The following is a 26,321-nucleotide window of genomic DNA, read 5'->3' as shown; positions in this document are numbered from 1 at the left end:
GAAGCCAGAAGTCAAGACCAAAGAATAGCCAAGGATGCTCAGGAGGTCCTCATTGTTCAAGGCTCAGCTGGGACAGGAAGCATCTTTGCACTCCTTCCTGCCCTAAAGGATCCAACAGCTGGCCTGGGTGGGCAGAATCAGAGCAGTACCAGAAGGTTCTTGATGGGGAACCCCACGACCTGCAGTTCTGTGATTCACCACACGGGACGGCGGCACACAGACAGATCCCAACAGCGGCTGGTACTTGTAAACATACATGAAGATGGGAGGCCGGCTGATGAGTTTGATCTCCAGCTCCGAATGAGAAGTCGGCAATACCTATCCCCAGCACCCATGGTGCATCAACATTCCCTGTCCCACCCCGCTCCCCTCCGCCCGGCATTTGCCTCATATCAAGAGCCCTTCTTTGCTTGCAGATCGCATCATGACTACGGTGCCCTTGTAGGGCCTGGTGTTTCCATCCTGCCAGCGGATGCAGCCGGGATCCGAGGCGGGCGTGGAGAACTTCTGCGGCTCGGAGTAGATCTGATGCCTCGGACTGGAGCCTTTGTAGTTCTCCCCCTTGACGTATCCGGGAACGGAGTCGATTGCTGCGGGATAAGCATCCTTCCCTTTAGTGGGGTAGTAGTGCTCAGAAACATCTCCTTGCTCCGAGCTGGGGGGAGACGGGATTTCGGGGGCCAGGACGACGCTCACGTCGCTGTCGGGGGGAGACGTCATCTTCACCTGAACGATGGGGGAGGCGTACTTGCGGCACTGGTACTGGCCAGTCCGCGTCTGGTAGCCGCCAAGCAGGGAATGGAGGCTGCTTGCGCGACTGAACGCCTGGCTGCACGGTCTGCTTGGAGGAGCATCGGCATCCACACTGCAAGAAACAGGATTGGGGGGGGGGAGGCAGGGGGACAATCACAAATCAGCTCAGGGTTAGGTGAAACGTGTGTCTCCTGCAACAAAATGTTGCAGCACAGGGGCTTTCATCCTGACAAGCGTTCCAATCGGCCAGCAATGTTCCATTTCATGAGAGTGGGCACAAAGGAGGCTGCTTTAAAGAATCTGGTTTTACCTCAGGGGTCAGCAACCTTTTTCAGCTGTGGGCTGGTCTACCACCCCTCAGACCATGTGGTGGGCCAGACTATATTTGGCCGGGGGGGGGGGATTAATGAATTCCTATGCCCCACAAATAACCCAGAGATGCATTTTAAATAAAAGCACACATTCTACTCTTGTAAAAACACGCTGCTTCCCAGACCGTCTGCGGGCCGGATTGAGAAGGCGACTGGGCCGCATCCGGTACCCAGGCCTTAGGTTACCTACCCCTGTTTTAGCTTATTGTTTATCTCAGTTCTTCCTTCTGAATGTTTTAAACGCTTGCCTCACAGTAAAGTGATGGACTATGCTGAATCAGCAAATTTAACAGAAAATAAGAGAACTTAACGACGGCAGTCTTATGGAAGAATGGAAGCCTTTTTTGGATTACTTAAAGAAATATTGTAACATGATGAGTTCGCAAGCAGGATTTGAACCACGAGCCACAGAAAGAACTGGAGGTTATTGTAATTAAGGTTCTGGTATACAAGAGCGACAACAGAGTGCAGCAAAGGGGTGGAATAAAAAACACCACGGAAAATGGAATGGGAACCCGATAAAACAAAAGGAAAAATTATTATGTATTGAAAGGTTTATGTGAAATTTGTAGAAATTTAATAAAATATATTTAAATGCCTGTTTCTTTGCAGTAATTTGAATATTTTGCTCTTTTTGTAATGTGCTTCTTACAATCAAGCAGTATATACAATGTTGTGAAATCAATAGCAATAAATATATACTGAATGAGACCATTGGCCCATCTAGCGCAATATTGCCTACACTGATTGGCAGCAGCTGTCTGGGGTTTCAGGCAGGGGACATTCCCAGCCTTACCTATAGATCCTGGGGATTGAGCAGGCACCTTCTGCATGCAGAGCAGATCCTCTACCATTGAGGCTCTGCTCCTTGCCTCCAACACACACTTCTGCAAACCACATCTTGTGGCAGGGAGTTCCATAAGTTAACTAGGTTATTGTTTTGCTACCCTGAATATGAGTCCTAGGGGCAGGTGTTGCTTTGAATACCAGCACTGCCTGTCCTGGGAAGGAACCTACCTACCGGACCTGTATATTTGTGAATAATCTGTAATATCCGTGCATTATGAAGCCATTACAAGTGCCCATTTCTTTCTCTGCACAAGGAAATTGAGCCTCTTAATTATTTCCTCTAACTGCTTGGAGAAGGGAGGAGCACAAAACCATTACAGTTGATTTAGGAACTCATAGCCTGCTCTTCCCATGCTCAGAGCAGTCCATTAACAATTACTCATAAAATTCATTTGTTTACTCCTGAATTCCCTGCTTGGGTTTTTTTGTGTGTGTGTGTTTCATATTCATTCTTTTGCTCTGATTAACCTCGGAAGTCCTTCCCCTTTTCTTCTACTCCCCTGGCTTGCTTTTAGAAATTATTGTGTGTAATTCTTCTCCGACGCCCCCACTTATTCCAACCCTTCCTTTTGAGATGTGAGAATGGAGACGAAATTTGATTCTGTTTGCTTTTAAAGAGTGAACTGGCCCACTTTGCACTTCCCAAAACAATTCATGAACCAAATCACAGCCATCCTGTGATGTCTGCAATTCTCTGGAGTTTGCAGAGCCCTAACTATGGGAGCTGGATGGGACGCGGGTGGCGCTGTGGGTAAAAGCCTCAGCGCCTAGGGCTTGCCGATCGAAAGGTCGGCGGTTCGAATCCCCGCGGCGGGGTGTGCTCCTGTTGTTCGGTCCCAGCGCCTGCCAACCTAGCAGTTCGAAAGCACTCCCAGGTGCAAGTAGATAAATAGGGACCGCTTACTAGCAGGAAGGTAAACAGCGTTTCCGTGTGCGGCTCTGGCTCGCCAGAGCAGCGATGTCACGCTGGCCACGTGACCCGGAAATGTTTCCGGACAGCGCTGGCTCCCGGCCTCTTGAGTGAGATGGGCGCACAACCCTAGAGTCTGTCAAGACTGGCCCGTACGGGCAGGGGTACCTTTACCTTTTTAACTATGGGCGCTGGTGGGGTTTTTTGCCCCGGGAGAAGCCTCTGGGAGGCGCCCTTGAGGCTCTCAGCCTGTGTGTATGTATGCAAATATGCATGGGGGGGGGCTGCCAAATGGGGTCTTTGACCCAGGTGAAATAAAGCCTAGTCTCGCCCCTGCCTTGGGCTACAATACTCACCAGATCTCGCTGGCTTTGGTCTCCTGGTATTCCTGCTTCGGCTCCTGAGCGCAGCCGGAACAGCAGCAGTCCCAGCAATAATCCTTCCCGCAGTAGCAACCTGGGCAACCGCTACACCAGCCTTTCCCGCAGCAGCATGAACAGCACCAGATGATCCCCCCGATGATCAGGGCCAGGGCCAGGAGGGGGATGATGACGGATCCCGCGATGATCAAACCTCTTTGGTAACCTGCAATGAAAGGCCTCTTCAGTGACTTTTTCCCTTGCTCCCTAGTACAGGGGTACCTTGGTTCTCGAATGGCTTAGTTGCTGAACAGATCAGCTCCCGAACCCCGCAAACCCAGAAGCAAGTGCTCCAGTCTGAAAAAGTTTTTTTGGAAGCCGAACGTCTGACGCGGCTTCTGCTTGAGTGCAGGAAGCCTCTGCAGCCAATCGGAAGCCGCACCTTGGTTTTCGAGCAGTTTCGGGAGTCGAACCAACTTCTGGAATGGATTAAGTTCGAGAATCAAGGTACCATTGTATTACAGTAGATGCGCTATTTAAGCCTGATTTACTTGCGAGATTACAGTTTTGTGTGGTGGTGGGGAAATGAATGAATGAAGAGCAAAGGGGAGAGGAAACAGTTGGAAGGTGCTGTCCGGGATCTTGTGAAGACCCTACGAGATCTTGCATGACCTTCCCAGGTTTTGTTGCTGCAGAAAGAGGCTATAAGCCTTCCGCCTTGCTTACCTGGCTATGGGAAGGTTGCGCAAAGAACTCTGTGGGGCTCCTACAAGATATTGTGGGTGTTATGTACTGAAGTTCTCACCCTGGGCCAGCAGGGGGATACTGTAGATAGTTATGCAAATGAAGGATCGAAATGTGACGTTCAGTGATTGGATAGTTTGTATGCAAATGAAGGATCGAAAAGTGACGTTCAGTGATTGGATAGTTTTAGAAAATGGCAACAGTTACATTATTCTGGAGCTCTATATAAGCAGGCTGACTGAGCTCCTCAGTTAGTTCTGTTCCAGCTTACAATAAAGAGCTGCTTTGGAAGAATCGCTGTGTCGTCTGCTATGTTCGCCCACAACTTAACAGTGGGCCCTCTGAGATCTCAAAAGAGATCTTGTGAGATTTTGGACAGCCCCTCTGGGAGGCTATCTCATCATCACCTAACATTCCCATGAATCAATTTTCTACAAAAGTAAATAAAATACCTGCCGCTTCTCCTAGGACCCCTTTCATGTTTATTAGTTATTTAGCGGGATTTATATACTGCTAAACAAACAAACAAACCCCCCTCAAAATGGTTTACATAAATGTTCATTAAAACAAACACCCCAAAAGCCCAACTTTAAAAACAAAACATGTAATAAAATTTAATAAATTGCAATAAAAATGTAATAAAACAACACGTTTGAGCAGCTATGAAACTGGTGGGGTATGGGGTGTGTGCAGCCCTGTTTTCAAATGGACACCCCCCCAAAAAAACAGGGAAAGTAGTGCTGAACAAAAATGCCCCCCCCCCATTCACTCTCCCACATACCTGTGCCAGCTTTGTCTGGATAAGTTGCCTTAGTGACAAACCCCGCCCTCGCTTACCTCCGCCAAAGTAGATGTCCACGGAGCAATAGGCCACGCCAACGTTATTCCGCACACTGCACTGGTAGGTACCCACGTGGTCTTCGCACAAATCCCTGATGTGGAGGTCTCCAGGGACAGAGCCTGCTTAGCAGAAACGAGAGTGTGAAGGGCTGGTTAATTGGAATGCTTCTGAGAAAGTCCAGAGAGCCTGATCCTCTCCTAAGCCGAGGATGCCCCTATAGCAGGGGTGTCCAAACTTTTTTCAAAGAGGGCCAGATTAGATGACGTGAAGGGCTGTGGGGGCCGACCAAAGTTGTTGACCTTTTCTTAGGATTGAAGTTTTTGAACTACTTTTAGGACTGAAGTTGTTGAGGGTTTTAGGATTTTACCCCAGGAAATAAACTGCCACAGGGGCCGGATTAAACTGACTGGTGGGCTGGATATTAGGCCCCTGAAACGAACTTTGGACATGCCTGCCCTATAGTTTTCCTCCCCCTGGCCCCACTGTTGTCATCACTCACCCATTGATCCTCCGGGGGGCATCCAGTCCCTGAATTGATGTCCGTGCGTCATGGACCACTGGTAGGTGAGGGGCGGTGAGCCCGTGGAAGTGAAGCAGCGCAGCGTGACATCCGCCCCATAGGCTATCTCACCAATTATCGAGCATTGCGGGAGTAGGGGTCTTTCTAGATTGGCAGAGAGAAGACGTCAGTTTCCTACTACGGCAGGGAGCCACCAACCTTTCTAGATCAGCGAGCGTCATAAACTTTTAAGGGTGCACATGATAGTAGACAAAATACACTCCACGGAAACCCATCTCTCACCCTTCAAAATATTAGGAAATATTCCTTGAGAAAAACCTCACATTTTGGCAAACAGAGCAATCCCCAAAAGCTATTGTGACTCTCCCAAAATGACCTCAAATATTCCTCTGCAGTAGATGGAAGGAAACGGGGAAAAGCTTTCCAATTGTCTTTTCGCTTGTTGCAAATCCCGTCAACAAAACTGCCTGGAATCTAGGGGGCTTACTCCCTTCCCGCAAATCCAAGTTTCTGTTAAACTGAGCAAACTGTCAATAGGTTGAAGTTTGTAAATAAGAGATTCAGGAACTAAAGTATTTACAATCTCAATGGAATGGTCAGCCTGCCCAGGAAATGCCATCAGTGACCATTATCAGGTACCCTGGCAGACAGGATTTATGTTGTAGACCACCTCTTGTGATGTATGTATGATGCTTTTAGGGTGGTCTTTGGCTACGGGGTTGGGCAATTTCAAAGGTCTTTAAAGGTTCCTGCACCTTTACCTCCTATCTTACCTCCTTACAAGGAGGTGAGGGAACTCTGTTGCAACAGAAAAATAAAGATCTGCCTTGCTTCCCCTGCATCCTGCCTCCATCCATTCATCTCTGACCCATCATGGACTTAGGGGACTCAGTCCCTTGGAGAGTTGGGCAGCAAAATCAACCCCCCATTTTTTCCATAACAGTGGGCATATATGGACTTTTGATGAGTGCTGTGGGTACTACAATTTCTAGTCACTTCTCTCCCCCCATCCCTCCTGCATATAATTTGCACTCCTCACCTGGTTCGATGCTACCTATTCATTCAAAGAAGGGGAACCCCAAGTCTAGGGGCCAGCTGTGGCCTTTCAGGCTTTGCTAGCTCACTCTCAGCTTTCTCCCTCCCTGGCCCTACTTTGCACACCAAGGGCTTTTGCGGAGCAGGAATGTGTTCTTGAACTCTGATTTAGGGTTGCATCCCCTGCTAGTCCTACTCAGAGTAGACCCATTGAAATTAACAAACATGACCCATTTAGAATAATAGATTTGTAGAGTTGGAAGGGACCCAACACGAAGCTGTCACATATGGGGATCGAACCTGAAACCTTGGCGTTATCAGCACCATGCTGCAACCAACTGAACTATGCTTGCATTCAACTTGGGTCCATTGATTTCAGTGGGTCTGCTCTGAGCAAGACTAGCATTGGATACAACCCAATGCCTGCCTGGACTGAGGAAAGAGAGGTGTGTGTTTGGAAGCTAGATAAAAATTGCATTCATTGCTCTGCCCACTATTGCCTCTGGCCCCCCACACCACTGGTGGTGGCCCTTGAAAGGCTGTCCTGGAAGGAATGTCGCCCTCAGGCCTTTTCCCACCCTTGCATTAAAAGATGAGGACCTGCCCTCTGAAACATGCTTAAGGCTACAGTCTTAACCCCACCATCACCCCAAGAATGGCACAAGAGATGAGGTCCACCTTGCACAGTGATGGTCACTTTGTGGCTGGCTTCTGTGGTCTTCTTCACCTTGCACTCGTATGTGGCTGAGTCAGTGATCTGCACGTCACGCAGTTGCATGGAGGCATCATACAGGCTGGGATCTGGAGAGATGAAACCCACCCTCTGCTGGAGATCAGGAGGTCCAGGGTAGATGACACGGTTATCGTGGTAACCCAGGAGCTTGTGAGGAATCAGACAAGGAGAGGTTGATGGAAAACACATTGGACAGAGGAGAGTGGAGCTTTGTGCATTTTTTGATGCTAGTCCTTTTGACGGAAAAGTTATGTTTTGACATCAGCAATGCCCACAGAAATCTCTGAAGCCAGAGGAGTGTGCTGAGTAATAGTTTTAGCAGCTGACCTAGCCTAGCTCAACCAGAATCTTTTATTCAAACTAGTAAAAATGGCAAACTAAAGTAAGTCATGCAAATGCCCATCATTTGCATATTTTGTGCAGGTGGGAGAGAACAATTCCTTAGGGACACGGGATTTCGCTTAATTATTTAGTATTATTGCTATTTAACTGGGGGCAGAGGCTCTCTTCTACTCCCTGCATGGTGACAGGATTGCAGAAAACACAGCTCTCTGGAGACAACCAAACCAGTCTCAGGTTCTGCTTGTGGGCACATTTCTTGGGAGCAGGACCCATGGAACTCTGTGGGGTTTATTTCTGACTTGCCATGTTGGCTCGGCCTGCAATGCTCTCCTACCAATGCAGGGATCTCAACGCTAAGGCATTCCTCTCTTTCTCGAGATGGCAGACTTACGCATTGCGAAAACGGAGGGCATAAATCTGCATAAAGCTTGTATATGCTAATTTCTATTTACAGGTAAAGGTAAAGGGACCCCTGACCATTAGGTCCAGTCGTGACCGACTCTGGGGTTGCGGTGCTCATCTCGCTTTATTGGTCGAGGGAGCCGGCGTACAGCTTCCGGGTCATGCGGCCAGCACGACTAAGCCGCTTCTGGTGATCCAGAGCAGCACACGGAAATGCCGTTTACCTTCCCACTGGAGCGGTACCTATTTATCTACTTGCACTTATCTACTTTGAGGTGCTTTCAAACTGCTAGGTTGGCAGGAGCAGGGACCGAGCAACGGGAGCTCACCCCGTCGCGGGCATTCGAACCGCCGACCTTCTGACTGGCAAGTCCTAGGCTCTGTGGTTTAACCCACAGTGCCACCCACGCCCCCCAATTTCTATTTATAGATGCAACTAAATTACTAAACTGTAAACAGAAACACAATCCATCTCACACCAGCGGGAAAGACTGTGACCAGGTGAATGGTTTGCCGGCTCAGTCTGCCGCCCAGATGCTGTCAATAAGCATCTTCAGCGCCCCTGTTCTCCCTTTTTTATGTTTATGCTGGGCTTGGACCAGGTAACTCTTCAAAAAGAGCAGGAGACTCCAACATGGCACCCATGAAAAGGCTGAATAAATATCCCCTCAAAAATCCACAGTGCTCTTCCTGCTCAGTCAGCCATTTTGTGACTGACGCCCACGACACTTCCTCAAAATAATAATTATAATAATAATTATTATTATACTCCACCCATCTGACTGAGTTGCCCCAGCCACTCTGGATGGGGATTCTAAGTGTGCCGACAGCCCCCCCCCCCAAATTGGTGACCCCTGAAGTAGCAGATGCCTTCAAATAAGAGGGCTGTCCTCGCTGAAGCAGAACCCACGATCACCCTACCAGAAGTCTCAGCAATCACTAGATGCTGAGGGATGCTGAGGGAGACAGGGACACAGGGTTTGAAAACCACAAACTCACCGGGTAATCCTGGGGATGTGGACCTGGCTTCACTTGCTTCCATTCAATGTCCCAGCCATTGTCCGGTGTGTCGTCTTCCGGGTCTGATGCAAATGGGCAGCCCAGCTTGACCGACTCCCCTTTGGGAAGGTAGATGAAATCCTGCCCCTTTTCCTTGATCCTCACAGCAAAACAGGAAACTAAAAGCAAAGAGCCACATAGCACATTAAACCAGGTCTTTTTTAAATTAAAAAAACCACCAAATTTTTATTGGTTTTTAAGCAAATACAATAACCGTTAAACACTTATCCAGCAGTACAGTACAACTAATAGTGTTTGTTTTATCCATTGTTTCTAGACATAACACTTACACATTCAACATTCAAACATACTACTGAACATAATATCTACACTGATAATATTGAGCAGCCCAGCCACTTTGGGCGGCTTCCAACAAAGATTAAAAATACATTAAAATGTCACACATTAAAAACTTCCCTAAACAGGTCTGCCTTCAGATGTCTTCTAAATGTCAGGTAATTGTTTATCTCTTTGACATCAGATGGGAGGGCGTTCCACAAGGCAGGTGCCACTACCAAGAAGGCCCTCTGCCTGGTTCCCTGTAGCTCTGCTTCTCACAGTGAAAAACCTGCCAGAAGGCCTTTGGCATTGGACCTCAGTGTCTGAGCAGAATGATGGGGGTGGAGACGCTCCTTCAAGTATACTGGGTCGAGGCCATTTAGGGCTTTAAAGGTCAGCAACAACACTTTGAATTGTGCTCGGAAACATACTGGGAGCCAATGTAGGTCTTTCAGAACCGGTGTTATGTGGTCTCGGCAGCTGCTCCCAGTCACCAGTCTAGCTGCCGCATTCTGGATTAGTTGTAGTTTCCGGGTCACCTTCAAAGGTAGCCCCACGTAGAGCGCATTGCAGTAGCATGCACCACTCTGGCAAGACAGTCCGCAGGCAGGTAGGGTCTCAGCTGGCGTACCAGATGGAGCTGGTAGACAGCTGCCCTGGATACAGAACTGACCTGCGCCTCCATGGACAGCTGTGAGTCCAAAATGACGCCCAGGCTGCGCACCTGGTCCTTCAGGGGCACAGTTACCCCATTCAGGACCAGGGAGATTTCCACACCAGCCGGCCCCCTGTCCCCCAAGAACAGTACTTCTGTCTTGTCAGGATTCAACCTCAATCCATTAGCCACCATCCATCCTCCAACCGCCTCCAGGCACTCACACAGGACCTTCACTGCCTTCACTGTTTCCTATTTAAAAGAGAGGTAGAGCTGGGTATCATCCGCATATTGATGGACACCCAGCCCAAATCCCCTGATGATCTCTCCCAGTGGCTTCATGTAGATGTTAAAAAGCATGGGGGAGAGGACAGAACCCTGAGGCACCCCACAAGTGAGGGCCCAGGGGTCTGAACACTCATCCCCCCCCCCACTTTCTGGACACGGCCCAGAAGGAAGGAGCGGAACCACAGTATAACAGTGCCCCTAGCTCCCAGCTCCTCTAGACAGTCCAGAAGGATGTTATGGTCGATTGTATCAAAAGCTGCTGAGAGATCCAGCAGAACCAGGAAACAGCTCTCACTTTTGTCCCTAGCCTGCTGGAGATCATCAACCAGCGCGACCAAGGCAGTTTCAGTCCCATGGTGAGGCCTGAATCCCCATGGGAAGGGATCCAAATGGTCTGCATCCTCCAGGCGTGCCTGGAGTTGTTCAGCAACCACCCGCTCCATTAGACGGATCACAGAGAATAAGGCTACTACCCTCCTTCAGAGGCAGTACAGGCGTTCCTACACTTACGTGCAATAAACTTACGCACGTCCGTGTATATGCATGGCTCCAGGATATAAATAAAGAGATTCAAACCAGGAGATGGTGGGAGAGAGCTGGAGAGCCCCCATGACTCGCCAGGAGACCCTCCCTGCAGCCCAAAGAGGATGCCGTTGAGGGCGAAGGAAGCCCCAAAGAGACCGGAGGTGAAGCGCGGCTTTGTTTACCCCAGCCAACCCCAGAGCTTCAGCTCTAGTTGAAGAGAGAGTTGTGTGGAGAGCAAGCAGGAAAAAGAGCTGGAGAGCAGGGGAAAACGGGCATTTAGAGGCTTTTTAGAGGGTGTGCTCCACTTACGCGATTTTCGCTTATGAGTGCGGGGGCCTGGAACTTAACCCCCACCTAAGTGGGGGGAAGGGGACAGACACCTATATACATTTGAGAACCAGTTGTTGGAAACCATAAGATGGAGGAGAGCTGTGTTGCTCATGTCATGCTTGGGGTTTTTCCCCAGAAGCAACTGGCTGGCCACCGTGAGAACAGGATGCTGGACTTGGGTGGGTCTTTGGCCTGATCCAGCAGCGCTCTTCTAATAATAATAATGTCCTGTGACTGTAATTGGTTTTAACTTTCATCTGCCCCACCTGCAATAAAACATGTTTCTCCCATATCAGTCCATAAAGGTGTAACTCACCAACGCTTTGACATTGCCCCCGGAGGCACAGCCTTCCATTGTCTCTAGAGACAAGATGGATGCCGACAAGTTTTCAACATATGGTTTTAAAGAGTTTTAACTTGCCTTGGGACTCTGCTGGTGAACAGTGGGTAATAAATTTAGGAACCACCCCCACCACAACAGCAGCAAAGTTCCTTATGTTCTGAACTGCACCACTGACTCCCTCTTTGTTTCCTCAGTCCAATTCAAAGGACTCCTTAGGATATTCCAAGCCATGCACGATTTAGCAGCAGCATATCTGATGGACCTGCCTTCTGCTATACAGTGGTGCCCCGCAAGACGAATGCCTCGCAAGACGGAAAACCCGCTAGACGAAAGGGCTTTCCGTTTTTCGATGCGCTTCGCAGGAAGAATTTCCCTATGGGCTTGCTTCACAAGACGAAAATGTCTTGCGAGTCTTGAGATTTTTTTTCGCTCCCCACCCCCTTTTTCTAAGGCGCTAAACCGCTAATAGCCTTTTAGCAGCTAATCCGCTAATCCCTTAAGCCTTTAATAGCCGCTAATAGCCGCTAATAGCTGCTAATAGCCGCTAAACCGCTAATAGCGCTAATCCGCTAATAGGGTTGCTTCGCAAGACGAAAAAACTGCTAGACGAAGAGACTCGCAGAACGAATTAATTTCGTCTTGCGAGGCACCACTGTATTTATTTATATTTGATCTATATTCTGCTTTTCAACTGAATGATCCTCAAGGAGGCTTACAGTGGGCTGCAATTAATAATATATTATATTAAATTATAAATAAAATTTAAAAATATGCTTGCGCCACCTTTAAAGTGGGGCAGCCGGGTGGGGTGGAGAAACCTCACCAAAGCACCATACAATTAAAATACCACAAAGTACAAACAGCAATTTGTGGGGCTACCCTTGAAACGTCAAAGGCAGCCCTCAGAAACCTCAGCTGGTCTAAAACACATTTGCTGGGGTCAGGGATGATGAGCGCTTTAGTCCAACAACAAGTTTCCCACCCCCTGTTTTAGAGACTGGATTTTTATTACTTGCCTACCATAATTATTTTTTACTTTGCTTTTCCACACTGATTATTATGATGTTTTATTATGCTTCTCAGTGCAGCTGCTTTTAAACTGTTTTACTGCTGGCTTTTACTGCTGTTTCTTCCTTTTAATGCATGGCTGCTTTTATTGTGTTTTTCGATTTCCCTAAGCCACCTTGCCCTAGTTCGCACGACACAGTAAGCCCCTTTGCTCTTCTTGGGTCCTTTTCGACTGCTGCGCCATACGGAGAACTCTATCCAAATTGGGAGTCATAATCTTTCTCCTCACTCAGGTTTAAAAATGAGGTTGCATAGAATGGTGCACTGGGATTTAATTTATTAGCAAGCTTCCTTCAGTTGCTGCCCTTTCTTTAGAGAGGCAGTCAACACAGCTGCTGCAGTATCAATATTCCTCCTCAGGAAAAAAAGTGTGGGTGCCCATTTATATATCATCTGCTGCCCACTGTAGCACCCAGTAAGTGGCAGCCATTTTGAATTATCCAGAGTTCAACAAGCACCTCAGAAAAGGGCATTCTGAAGGGAAACAAAGCAGTGGCTGCTCTGATTCTCTTCCCCACATACAAAACAATAATCATAATCATAATCACCGCTCAAAACATAGCTGAAACAAAACAGGCAATTTCAACGGCTGTGGAACAGTCCTTGTCAGTCCAGTATGGCCCTAACCTGATATTAGGATTATTTCCTACCCTTTTGTTGAAAACACAGCGAGTCTCTGGTGCTTGTTGTGCTTAGTCATACCTGCTGTGAAAACTGAGATCGTTGTCTAGGATTAAGATAATAAACGGGTATGATAATAGTTTAGAAACATTCAGAAACCTGTTCCCCAACTCTATCTAATTAAAATTATGGGATACCCTCCAACAGTCCTTGTTTACTTGGAACAACCCTGATTTTCTCGCCCTTGTCTCCAGGAAATCACGGTTCCTGTAGATTGAGGAATTGAGTAAAGAAAAGGGCGTAATCTTGTGCGTTTCCCCAAATGGGAAACCAGTTTAGGAATCGGAGTTCCGCATGAGGAGTTCCACTCAAAAGCATTGTCAACACCTAAAATGATCATTATAATGATAAACCATTGATGGGAGGGAGGTTCAAGTACACAAGATCTGCCCTGCTAGATCAGGCCGAAAGGCCAATCTAATCTAGCATCCTGTTGGCCACAGTGGTCAGTGAGATGCCTCTGAGAAGCCCACAAGTGGGGCATAAAGACTGTAACAACCCTCTCTCCACATGCAGCTCCCAACTACTAGTATTCAGAGGGTATATCGCCTCTGACAGTGAAGGCAGAACGCAGGCATTGTGGAGTCTCATAGCCTGATCTCCCATGAATTTGTCCAATCCTCTTTTAAACCTCTCCATGTTCGTGGCCCTCACATACAGCTGGTGGGAGCAAAATCCATGCAGACAGCTAGCTTTGTGGGCTGGGCCGGCCCTCCCATTAGACGGGTTGAATCTCTTGCCTCAGGCGGCATTTCACAAAGAGCAGCAGTCTGGTATTCCTCAACCAGACCACCTGCTCGGCCACTGTTTTGCTCAGTCACCCTCCGGCCGGTCCACCATCCCCACCCATCTCCCTGTGTTTGCATTGACATAGATCTGTGGCAGAGCAACTGCTTTGAATGCAGAAGGTGAATCCGTGGCAGGTTGGGCCGGGGAGAGAAATCCTGGACAGGCCCCTGCCCATCAGTGTGGAGAATACTGGAGTGGGTGGCCTAGTGTGGACTGACTCAGTAGGATGTAGCTTCCTCCGTTCCTATTGAAGTATGAGGAAGCAACAGCAAAGGTCACTGAGCTGGTGGCGTCAGTGGCTACAGCACATCCCGCCAGTGGGTAATATTGCAGCCATTTTGAAACTCCTTTGCTGGTAGAGATCAGTGAGATCTCTGCAAGGATGAGGGGGAAATGGCTCTGCACTTTCTCTGCCCCTTATGACTCAGACTCCGTTCTGAACCAGGAGCCTTTGCTTCTAACTATTGTTAAGATTTTGGGTTTTAAGATGGGTGCCAGACCCCCCTAATCTAGCAAGTGTTAGAATTTAATACAGATTTCTAAGGCTTGGAATAGCCAGGCTAGCCGCCTGCTGAGGCGATTGCCTGGGTGATGAGCCATTAAGGGGAATTCAGGGGTTCAGTGCGAGACGGCAAATGGGTGGGGGCCCCTCCCTCAATGGAAAAACCCAGAGTTTGGAGCAGAGGTAGCAGTGATGTGACCTAGAGGTAAAGCAGCAAGCTGGAGAGAGTCAAAGCAACAATTGAGACCAGTGTTTGATTTCTGTTTGAATCCAAATTTGTAGCTATGGGAGAAACAAGACCCTTTTGGGGTATTAATGCTGTGAACCCCTCCACCGTAGGCTCAGGTTGCACATATGCATAAATAAACCATATATCCCAAAGACACCACAGTCTCCTCTGTGGAAAACATGAACCCTGGGTAAGTGCCTGGACCCCCTGGAATCTCACACCACTCAGAATTTGGGGTGGTGTGCAACACTGTGGTGTCAGAAGTGGAGTTTCCAGAGTGTGGGTGGGCAGCTGAAGGATTTGGGCAGCAAACAGATGCAGTCAGTAGCTGAAGGCCAGAGGGAAGATGGTGCCTCAGAGAAAGGTGAGCAGGCTAGAGCTGAGGAGCTGAAGCTGCTTGATTTCTCCATTCCTTGGAGCTGCTGTGGGGAACGGGGCGCAGGAGGAATTGGAGGTGAGTGTGAACATGTAGGAGGAGCAGCCAGCACCTGAGGAAATGATGGCGTTTTTCTTGGTGGAGGAAAAGCTCGAGGCCTATGTGCATGCAGCTGGCTCCTGCTGAATTGGGCGAGATAAACCCCTCAATGATTTTGACCCTTGGGTGCCCCAATATGGCATTGTGGGGTGGGAACCAGTCCCTATACTGGGTGCAGCCCTTAAGTAATCTGGGTGCAGCCCTTAAGTAAGTGTGGGTGGGCAGCCAGGGTCATCCAGGGTCCCATGAGTTTTGGGGGCAAGAGTCACTGTGAGGGTTATTTTCCTTTCTTTGGGCCTGTGAAGCATTTAAGAGATGTTGGAAGTAAGCAGAGGTGGTGGGATTCCTGGCTGCCATTTTGGGTGGACTGAGCCACCTGATCCTGACTATAAGGACTTGTGCCAGGACTTGGATTTGCAGTTTGAGGCAGGGGATGAAGTGGATGGGCCCAGGGGCAGCAAGAGGAAGTGTGCCGGTGAGGAAGCAGATGTGCTCCTAGAGTTGGGTCTTGAAGCCCTGCTTGCAGCTGCAGAGACTGTTTTGGGACTCGAGTGTGAGTCTGGAGCCCCTGATCCGCAACCTGAGGTGAGCCGAAGTGAAACTGAAGGGCTCCTAAAAGACTGATGCTGTGATTTGAGCCTCGAAGTAGCTGTTGATCTACTGAGACCTTTGTGAAATCCCAAGGAAAAGAGTAATGTAGACAACTGCATGGTGTGGAGGTGGGGTTGCTGTACTGGGACTGCTTATTGGCTGCAGGGATTCTTCCTGCAAATTTTAGCATTTATTATTATTATTATTATTATTTAAATGCTGTTATTTTTGCATGCTGGAAACTGTTTAATGGTTTTTAGGAATTGTAGTAGCACCAGGAAAAAGATGAGCAAGGGTAATGAAGCTCTAGTACTAAGGCTTGCATCCTGGCTTAAACATCTTGGAAACCCATTATTTTGGGGCTGCCAAATGTGGGAGACTGGGTAAGCTGCTTTGGGATGCAGAATTGACTGGGAGTGTGCACCAAGGAGAAAGAGGGAGGCCTTAAGAGATCCTGATGGACTGGAACTTGCATGAAAGAAATAAACTGTTACTCTCCTGGTGTTGGATTAATAGTGTACCGGTAATTGTGTTATATTATTAGTTTTTGATGACGGGTGTTCTAATGCCTTTGCTAACTTGCCTGTTATTTTTCCGCAGGGAAGCTGTACTTGGCTGTTTGTTTATACATCTAGGAACAGATGTTCTTGGGGAGGGGGTAGTGTTATAGTGGGGTAGTCGGGAGGGGGTAGAGCTAGGAGTGTTAAACTGGGTGCCAAGCCCCTCTAATCCCTGGATCCAGAAAGTGATAGAACTTAATCAAGGCTTCTAAATCTTGGATTAGATAAACTAGCCTCCTGGTGAAGAGCCATTGAGAGGGATTAAGGGGCTCGGTGCAAGACAGCAAATGGGCGGGACCCCCTTGTTTGAATCCAAGGTTGTGGCTATGGGAAAAACAAGACCCTTTTGAGGTGTTAATGCTGTGAACCCCTCCACCGTATGCTCAGGTTGCATATATGTGTAAATAAACCATATATCATAAAGACACCACAGTCTCTGCTGTGCGTCATTCCAAAAGGAAACATGAACCCTCAGAAAGCGCCTGGAAGCCCTGAAATCTCGCACCGCTTTGAGATTGGGGTGGCATGCAACACTATTATAATTAGCAGCAAGTCGTGGACATCTTCCACTTGTTTGCCCAAATTAAGGGGTGCGAAATTGGGGTCAATCTCAAGCAGGCAGCATCCTTGGCAATCTTCCCCAAACACCTCTTTCTCCTGCCTTCCTTCCTCAAGAAACTCACATTTTTCCCATGACTTAAACCACTTACTGTTCAGTTCCCAGCTGCAAGAAACATTAGAGGATGTACAATTCCATTTGCTTAGATTAGAAGAGGAGGCAAATTGGGGTGCGGGGCATTTTGCAGGGAAACTGAGGATAGGGAGAGCAAAGCCAATAATGGGCAGAGCCAGGGACAGATGTACTTGTTCAACTAATCTGGAATGCCATGATGAAAACTGAAGGAAGACAATCTCAGAAGGGGAGTTCCCAATCTTATGCAGATCTGCTCAGCAGGAAGTCTCATTGGGTTTGCTTTCAAACGGATATCATGGATACCACCCACCCACCAGGGCTCCTTTGTGGGGAAGGGTAGAATATAAAGTTAATAATAATAGTTTATTACAACACAGCTGCTGTTCTGGAAAACAAAGTAAGTCCCTTCTGACACACAAACAATATAGAAGTCTACCAGTTTGTTTTCAGACAGCTGGTTGGGATTTTTTCCCACCCACAAGCCATATAACCCGGAGGAAGATAACAACAACAATTACTACTACTACTACTACTACTACTAATAATAATAATAATAATGTTACATTGCTATTAGGTTGTCGTCAATGCTGGTCCTACTCAGAGTAAACCCACTGAAGTTAATGAGCACAACTAACAGGTTCATTACTTTCAACAGGTCTACTCTGAGTAGAACTTAGGTACAACTTATCATCAAATAAAACGCTGCCCATTCTAACACTTTCACGTGGCAAGAGGGGGAAATGCTTGCAAAAACCAGGTAAATAAGGAGGAAATGAACAAGAAGGGAGAAACTCTGGCGGGATGGAAGAATGGGGCAGCCTCAGGAGCCACATAAAATGAGGCTGGGGCGTTCATGAGCTCATGGCTTCCTCTCTTTTTTTAAGTCCCCCCAAAGACATAGAATTATAAAAATGTAGAGTTGGAAAAGACCACGATTTATTTTTATAAACTGAATTGATATTAAAATTTAGCTTGCAGGCAGGGGGCTTTTTATCTGTGCAAAGCCCCACACTTTTTCAAGAGCAACCTTTTCCCCTATTGTTGGCACAGCCATTATTAGTTAGCTGAATGGTGACTGGGACAGGCAGGGCCTTTTTACTAGGGCGGTTCATAAAAAAACTTTTTTTTTTAATGCCTGCTCCAAAGGTCCTATCTTGCCACACTGGGGATTATATAGCTATATCTGAAATTTCATGCATATCAGTTCATATCTTGACCCTGCTCCACTGAATTGAAATTTCAGCCTTCACGACATAGGAAAACAGCCAAGTAAAGAGCTATTTTCATGGAGGAGGGTCAAGATATTAACTGATATGCATGAAATTTCAGATATAGCTATATAATCCCTAGTGTAGTAAGATAAGACCTTTGGGGCAGGCATTTTCAAAAAAAAGTTTTTTATGAACCGCCCTACTTTTCAGTGGTGGCACCGCTGTCCTAGGATGTGGTTGCCAGGCTACTCTGGATAACCACATTACAGATGTCCTTTGGCTCTTTTTCTTCTCCAAGGCTTTTAATGATTAGTATTGCTGCTTTTTTCTGCATTTATTTATATATTTATTTAAATTTATTTAAATCTTTCCTGCCTGCATTTTTATTATGATGATAAAACAGAATAAATTGAATACAATCCTTTCAATTAAAAATGATGGCATTGTAAAAAAATTAATGACTGCACACATGTATACTAAATTGTGCTTTAAAAAAAAACATTTCCTCCCCTCTCTGCTTAAAGATTCTCCTGGTGGTGTACATTTAGCCTCACAACAACCCTGTGAGGTAGGTTAGGCTGGGCCACCAGAATGGGGATTTGGACCTGAGACTCCCTCTAGCCACTACACCACACTGCCTCTCATCAAAGGCAACACTCTTTTTCTTCATCATACAACAATATAAAATATTGGGTTCTCTCGTGGGCTATTGCCCTTTAGTTTGTGCTCACCTCTTCTTTGTCACTTTTACAACACAGAAATTAAATGCAGAAAGAAAGAAAGAAAGAAAGAAAGAAAGAAAGAAAGAAAGAAAGAAAGAAAGAAAGAAAGAAAGAAAGAAAGAAATGTAGCCTTACCTAGCATCACGCAGAAGACGAGGGATCGAAAATCCTTGTTCCCTGGCATTGCAAAAAAATGAAGCTGGGCTTCTGTGAAGAGCGGCTGCTGAAGAGGCTTGTTGCAGGCTCCAAGGCAGGCAGAGTCTGTCAACTGATGATCTGGAGACGGGTGTCAAATCTTCTCCTGGGCTCACTTAGTCTGCGCTGTCAGGATTCCTTTGGGTTGACTTGCAGCAGGTGACTGAGGGCCTCCAAACTCTGTAAAAGGAGCCAGTGACCCATCCCAGTTTCCTTTGAAGTAATTGCAATGCACACTTAACAATTAGGTCACACTTTCATCTGAGAGGTTGCCAAACACACACACACACACACACAACCAAGGATGTGTGCAAGTCAGGTCTCTTGCTGGGATCCACACGCCTAAACTTTAGGGCAAGTCCGTTCAGTTTTCTCAGGTCTTTTATTTATTTATTTTTGAAATTATCCTAAATAATATGTTGCAAAGAAAACCACAGAGCTATTTGCTGCTAGGCTTTGGATCCAGGATGTGGCATAGGGCACTTGAGGAAGGGAGCTTTTCCTTTATTTTGATGTATTGTGCAATTAATATACAATGAGCTTGCTGCCCTGTGATCCAAGCACGCTTGTACAACATTTCCCCTCCATTCTGCAATTTGTTTGATTATTATTTTTTAAGCACGGAATTCCAAATTTTCCTTCACACATTTTTACCTAAGAGATGAGCATGTTTTTAATCTAAAACACACATTTTAGTATGTTTTTGAGCTGCATATACAGCAATATTCGGATAAGAGGATTGTATTTTGACCTGTGAAATAGTCCAGGAAGTGCGAATAAAGTCAATTTGCTTACAAAATGTCCATTCAAGCATCGCTGGTCTTAATTCTGGCTCAGAATCAAACCAGCTTCAAGCCACTGTCTAGGATCCTGGCTGGTTTCCCTAAAGCACGAGGTTTGGATGCAAAGACAAACCATAGTTAATTCCAAATGGACATAGAAGTTGCTCACCAGGTAGGGCAGAACAGCATCACTAGCTTCCTGGCAGGTGAGGCACTGCTTATTCCCGGGAGGGAGACGGGTGATGCAGCAGTGGGGTGGGGGTCAGCGTGCTCCTTGCTGCTGTGTTTGCACTGCACCCCATAAAAACAACCCTGCTGATCAGGCCCATGGCCCATCTAGTCCAGCATCCTGTTCTCACAGTTGCCTCTGGGAAGCCTGAAATCAGGGCCTGAGTGCAGCAATGTCAGGGACTGGCCGGCGACTCCGGCAGTGTGTGGCAGAGGAATAGTAACAGTAACAACAGTAACAGTAACAGTAACAGTAATAATAGTAATACAGTGGTACCTCGCAAGACGAATGTCTCACAAAACGAAAAACTCGCAAGACGAAAGAGTTTTTCGTTTTTTGAGTTGCTTCGCAAGACGGATTTCCCTATGGGCTTGCTTCGCAAGACGAAACGTCTTGCGCCTTTTTAAAAAAAACCGTCAATGCATTCCTATGGGAAACCATCAATGCACAGTGGTGTTTCGCAAGACGAAAAAATTCACAAGACGAAAAAACTCGCAGAACGAATTAATTTCGTCTTGCGAGGCACCACTGTAGTAATTTATTATTTGTACCCCACCCATCTGACTGGGTTTCCCCAGCTACTCTGGGTGGCTTCCAGTAAAATATTAAAATACAATAATTCATCAAATATTAAAAGTTTCCCTAAACAGGGCTGCCTTCCGATGTCTTCTAAAAGCCAGATAGTTGTTTATTTCTTTGACATCTGATGGGAGGGCGTTCCACAGGGCAGGTGCCACTACCAAGAAGGCCTTCTGCCTGGTTCCCTGTAACCTCACTTCTCACAGGAAGGGAACCGCCAGAAGGCCCTCGGAGCTGGACCTCAGTGTCTGGGTTGAACAAAAGGGGTGGAGACGCTCCTTCAGATATACTGGACCGAGGCCGTTTAGGGCTTTAAAGGTCAGCACCAACACTTTGAATTGTGCCCGGAAATGTACTGGGAGCCAATGTAGGTCTTTCAGGATTGGTGTTATGTGGTCCCGGTGGCCACTCCCAGTCACCAATCTACATAGCTGTCACCGTTTCCCTTTCTTAAAGGAAAATTCCCTTATTCCGAATAGGATTCCTCGCAAGAAAAGGGATGCCAGTCTAGCTGCCGTATTCTGGATTAATTGAAGTTTCCAGGTCACCTTCAAAGGTAGCCCCACGTAGAGCTCATTGCAGTAGTCCAAGCAGGAGATAACCAGAGCATGCACCACTCTGGCGAGACAGTCTGTGGGCAGGTAGGGTCTCAGCCTGCGTACCAGATGGAGCTGGTAGACAGCCGCCCTGGACGCAGAATTAACCTGCGCCTCCATGGACAGCTGTGAGTCCAAAAGGACTCCCAGGATGCGCACCTGGTCCTTCAGGGGCACAGTTACCCCGTTCAAGACCAGGGAGTCCTCCACACCTGCAGGTCTTCCATTAATTTGTCGAATCCTTTTGTAAAACCATCCAAGTAACACCCACCCATCATCTTGGGCCCTTCACAGGAACTGCCTCACGGTATCTAACATCACCCTTCCATAATGCCCTGGGGTCACGGTGGAACATCTGCAGCACTCCTTGTAGGGAACGAGAGCAGGCCAGAACGGTGGCTGCTAGGTGGCAGCTACCCCAAACAGTTTCGCTGACACTTTCACCAAAGGGGAAGCGCACATTAAAACAACAACAATGCTTAAACCTCCACCCCCATGGGTCCAGCTTGACAGGTGGGTATCATAGAATTGTAGAGTTGGAAGGGACCACCAAGGCTCATCTAGTCGAACCTCCGGCAGTGCAGGAATAAGGCTTGTTATTTCATTGCATGGCATTGTGCTGGTCGCTGGCGCTGCCACGCACAGCTCTACTGCAAGCCTCAGGGATCCAGTTGATGGTTGATGCTTACAAGAACACAGGGCAGAGGACTTTGCAATCTCCCACCATGGTCCAAGCAAGTCTTTGCCTACACACAATGTCATATATGGTGTCCAGTGTAAGGCAGGTGGGGCCTGGCTTGAGTGAATTAAGCTAAGTGATTAATCACCCAGATATTAATCAACCCTAATTTTTAAACTGATGGGTTCATCAGCAATTTTTTAGTACTGGAGCAGTAAGAAGGCCCAGTCAGTGGGTCAGTGCATCTGGCTGTTAACCAGAAGGTTGATGGTTTGAGCCCACCCAGGGACAGTTGTGGGTAGGATACCTGCATTGCAGGGGGTTGGACTAGATGACCCTCAGGGTCCCTTCCAACGATGATTCTATGATATGGCTGGCCACCTTTTTAACGTTTTTGGTTCGTTGTGACAGCAACACACTGAAACCGATATAGATGCAAGAAGAAAACCGCCACACCCTTAACACCTTGTTAAGATCAGGCCACAGAATAATTAAGCGAGGAAAGCTACAACCCAGTTGGGACAAACTTCTGAGGCGGCAAAGAGATAGGATCAGGCTGCCTTCAATCTAAACCACCCACCACTGTCTGTTATTAGAAAAACCAAAGTATCACCACCCAAAACTCTCTGTTTAGAGCTAGACGTAGGAACTCACTGAGGGGGTACATTCATGAAAGTCATCAGCGTTTTTGTGTGAATTGCTCCTGCTGTGCCCATTTTTCTGTGCAATTTTGCCCAATATACATACTTTTACAAAGCAAATTTCCCTATTACAATGGATGTTTGTGTTAGTATTTCAGTCTCTCATCGCAGGATCATGCAATCCTCTGTTTACATTCCATAACACTGTAAGTGTAGGAACGGAACTCAGACTAGAGAACTTCCGTTCTGTGTGCTTTTGGGTTTTGCTCTTTGTTCTCTGCTCTCTGACAGAGAAGACGTGTGTGAGAGACGCTGGTCACCCCAGCCATGTTTTGCTGTTTTAATTTGCTGTAAATAAAGAAATTTGTGATGCCACATTCCTTCATCATCTGAGCGGAATGGGGCTCTCTCAACAACTCCCAGCATCCTCAACAAACTACAACTCCCAGGATTCTTTGTGGGGAGCCATGGCTGTTGAATGTGGCATGATAGTGCTTTAAATGTGTAGAACAGGATGGGGCCAAAATCCTTGCTGGTGGAGAGCTAACAAAAGGGAGAAGGCTGTGCAATAAAGTATATTACTGAAGGTACGGTGTCCAGTGAATTATTTGGTGGTGGAATGAAAGAGCAATCTGCAATCTGAAGCTGCAATACAGGTTGTCCCAGACTCTTAGTATCCATCTGCTTGCACAAGGCTGGGGAGCCTGTCAGCCTCCAGGTCAGTGGTTTCCAAATGTTTTCGAACCTCTGCCCCCTTGATTCCACCCATAATGCCCACTACTCTATCCTATAAAAGGCATTGTGCAGAATAGTGGTTTGCACGACCAGCTAAAGAAGATAACAACACAGTAAAATTCAGCACTCCCACGAATGAAGATGCGAGGGTGAAGGAAATTGACAGCATGTAATCTTTATACATGAGTGGCTTCCCAAACATGCACAGCCCTTCACCTACCACAGATGTGCGGTAACTACTAAGAAAACCAATACATATTCCCGATAATTGTGATTAGTGACAACTCAGAGTCATAAATACATACAAACGTGACCAAAGGAAATAGCTTTGAAAGCATTAAGAGCAATAAAGCCTTAAATAAGAGATGAGGAAGGTGTTTCTCTCTGGGCCAGGGTTTCCTAAACTTGGGTCTCCGGCTGGACTACAACTCCCATCATCCCTAGCTAGCAGGACCTGTGGTCAGGGATGATGGGAGCTGCAGTCCAACAAGAGCTGGAGACCCAGAGCTGGGAAACACTGCTCTAGGCTCTAGCCTGGTTCATTGTAAACCAGGAATAAACGTGCTGGGAGGGGCCCAACTCCAGCCCCCCACTGCCGCCTCCTTGCTTCTTACTGCGCCTCTAGGTACTCTCAGTCCCCCTACAAGGGGTGGTAAAGGTAAAGGGACCCCTGACAGTTAAGTCCAGTCGCAAATGACTCTGGGGTTGCGGTGCTCATCTCACTTTACAGGCCGAGGGAGCCGGCGTTTGCCCGCAGACAGCTTCAGGGTCATGTGGCCAGCATGACTAAGCCGCTTCTGGCGAATCAGAGCAGCACATGGAAACGCCGTTTACCTTCCCGCCGGAGTGGTACCTATTTATCTACTTGCACTTTGACGTGCTTTCGAACTGCTAGGTTGGCAGGAGCTGGGACTGAGCAACGGGAGCTCACCCCGTCGCGGGGATTCGAACCGCCGACCTTCTGATCAACAAGCCCAAAGGCTGAGTGGTTTAGACCACAGAGCCACCCGCATCCCAGATCAAGGAACGGTACCAACCACTTTGAGAACCACAGCTGCAGATGTTGCTGACTCCCATCCTCCCTCACTATTGGGCAGTGCTGGTTGGGGCTGATGGGAGTCAGATACTCAAGATACCTGGAAGGTCTCTAGCGCCCACATGCCAGCCCAGCCCAGATCAGCCTCTCTCCCAAACGGTACCTTGTTCCACGCCTCTCCGACCGCGCATCCGGGCCCTGCCTCTCCGCTTTCTATCATCCAGCATCAGGAAGGGAAGGAAGGCAACCTGGGCACAGACAACGCCCTGCACCTTTCAATTAGAGTTTGACAGCCCGGAGCTAATTGGCGGTGACTCGTCCTCCAAACTAAACCCAGATGTAATTTATGAGAGCGAGCAAAGGAAACGAATGTTTGGATTCATCGCAGGGCAGGGTGCCTTGCTAAGGCACTAGGCATTTTGTGGGACATCCCTCATTTTCACCAAACGGCAAAACCAGATCTGGCGAGCGTGTGGCGAATGTTTCTATAAAGTTTACGAGGCTCGGGTGCCTCCCTTGGTTTCAAAAGTTTTCGTGGGGAAAGGACTCGTACTAATCACTATTCACATGTATATTGCGCTTCGGCATATGTAATCATAAGGTCTTTGGTCTCAGTGCTCCTCTCAACAGCTCAGAAAGATAGGCCAGAGCAGACTGCATGTGGAGTTTGCAAACCCCCCCGGGCTTTTTACAGTTAATTAATTAATTTACAATGTGTATATATTGATGGGTGGTAATGCCAAGGCCTGATGCCTCCCCTTCAAAGCAGCGTCGCCCGGGATTCATCACTCCAGTCTCCTGGCACGCTGATGTGGCCCATATCAAGGGACATGAGGACACGATTAGCAGAGTTCAAAACAGAAGCTCAGCCGTGAGGAGTAACATCTAAGCCTAATTTATTGCAAATTAAATCAAACGTAACAGAACAAAGAAAACATGGCTTCTCTCTCTGTCTTTCTTCCTTGGAGAGAGAACTGCAAAAGCAAAAGCTATACAAAAACGGAACAGCGTATCTCCATGTCCCCTCACAAGACTCTAAAAATCAGTGCTGGAATGTAAACAGACATGTGACATGTAACAATCCCACACAACTGCAGCTCGGGAGGAATGGAATTCTCAACATCCTCCCCCATTTCATGTAACCCACTGCTGCAGTATTTCAGCCTAACTGCAACCGCTGTTCATAAGCCTTAAGTTGTTCCCTGTCAACAACTTTTGACAACAGATCAGCAGGAATTTCCTTTCCTGGCATGCAGGACACCTGAATGAGTCCCAAGATATACTGCTTGATTGTAGTAAAACCTCTAAGCGTGTTACAATAAATTTAAAAAATCATTAAAAAAACCCCTGTTGATTAAAATCAATTGCAAAAAAAGAAAAGAAAAAAAGAGATTAAAACACAGTAGCATCTACGTGTCTAGAAAAGCTTACCGGAACAAAACAGTTCTAAGCAGACACCAAGAAAACCACCTCTATGAGATTTATAAAAATATAACATAAAACATAAGAATATTCAATAAAAACAGTTAAAAATTGCTCTTTTAAAATATTCAGATGTTTAAAATCATCAGTAGCTGAAAAGAAATAAAACACATGTAACTTCTATAGGCTTGCATACTCTTGGCTAAACAGGCATGTTTTTAATCAGACTCTGAAAAGGGTATAGCAAAGGAGCCTTCCTCTGTCATGAGGCAGGGAGTTCCAAGGGGCAGTTCCTGATTTCTTACAACTGTAAAATGACCCGCAACAGTGCCAGTTCCACAGGTCAGAGGAGTTGAGTGTGCTGGTGGTATCATTAGGCATATATATCTTTATTTGGCACTTTGTTTGTTTGTTTGCAACACTAAAACGCAATATTAAAAACAGTTTAAAACAACTTGCAAGTATAAAAATAAGGTGGGTCCTAAAAATATGCAGCTCAAGTGTCAAAAACCAGGGTAAAGGTATGTGTCTTCCACATTTTCCAGAAACCGCATAACGAAGGGGCCA

The 26,321-nt window shown here is 47.1% G+C and overlaps 1 protein-coding gene across 2 annotated transcripts; it reads right to left on the bottom strand.

Annotated features, from left to right (window-relative positions):
- Nucleotides 1-24,575, bottom strand: LOC310667084 (V-set and immunoglobulin domain-containing protein 8-like). 2 transcript variants are annotated; one of them, XM_083418786.1, is made up of 8 exons: nucleotides 24,496-24,575; nucleotides 18,996-19,235; nucleotides 8,859-9,037; nucleotides 7,061-7,262; nucleotides 5,327-5,491; nucleotides 4,824-4,946; nucleotides 3,240-3,468; nucleotides 1-865 (listed from the first exon to the last, which is right to left on the bottom strand). In XM_083418786.1, the coding sequence occupies exons 2-8, from the start codon at nucleotides 19,042-19,044 to the stop codon at nucleotides 388-390; spliced, it is 1,425 nt and encodes a 474-aa protein (XP_083274912.1). In that variant the 5' UTR covers nucleotides 19,045-19,235; nucleotides 24,496-24,575; the 3' UTR covers nucleotides 1-387. The 2 variants fall into 2 exon arrangements, with proteins under 2 accessions (XP_083274912.1, XP_083274911.1); XM_083418785.1 differs by lacking the exons at nucleotides 18,996-19,235; nucleotides 24,496-24,575 and adding an exon at nucleotides 13,746-15,238.
- Nucleotides 24,576-26,321: the final 1,746 nt, after the last annotated feature.

This window comes from Podarcis tiliguerta (assembly GCF_965153285.1).
Source record: "Podarcis tiliguerta genome assembly, chromosome: 16".
Lineage (NCBI taxonomy): Eukaryota > Metazoa > Chordata > Lepidosauria > Squamata > Lacertidae > Podarcis > Podarcis tiliguerta.
Note: the sequence above shows the minus strand (reverse complement) of the source record. Positions and strands in the feature narration are given on the sequence as shown.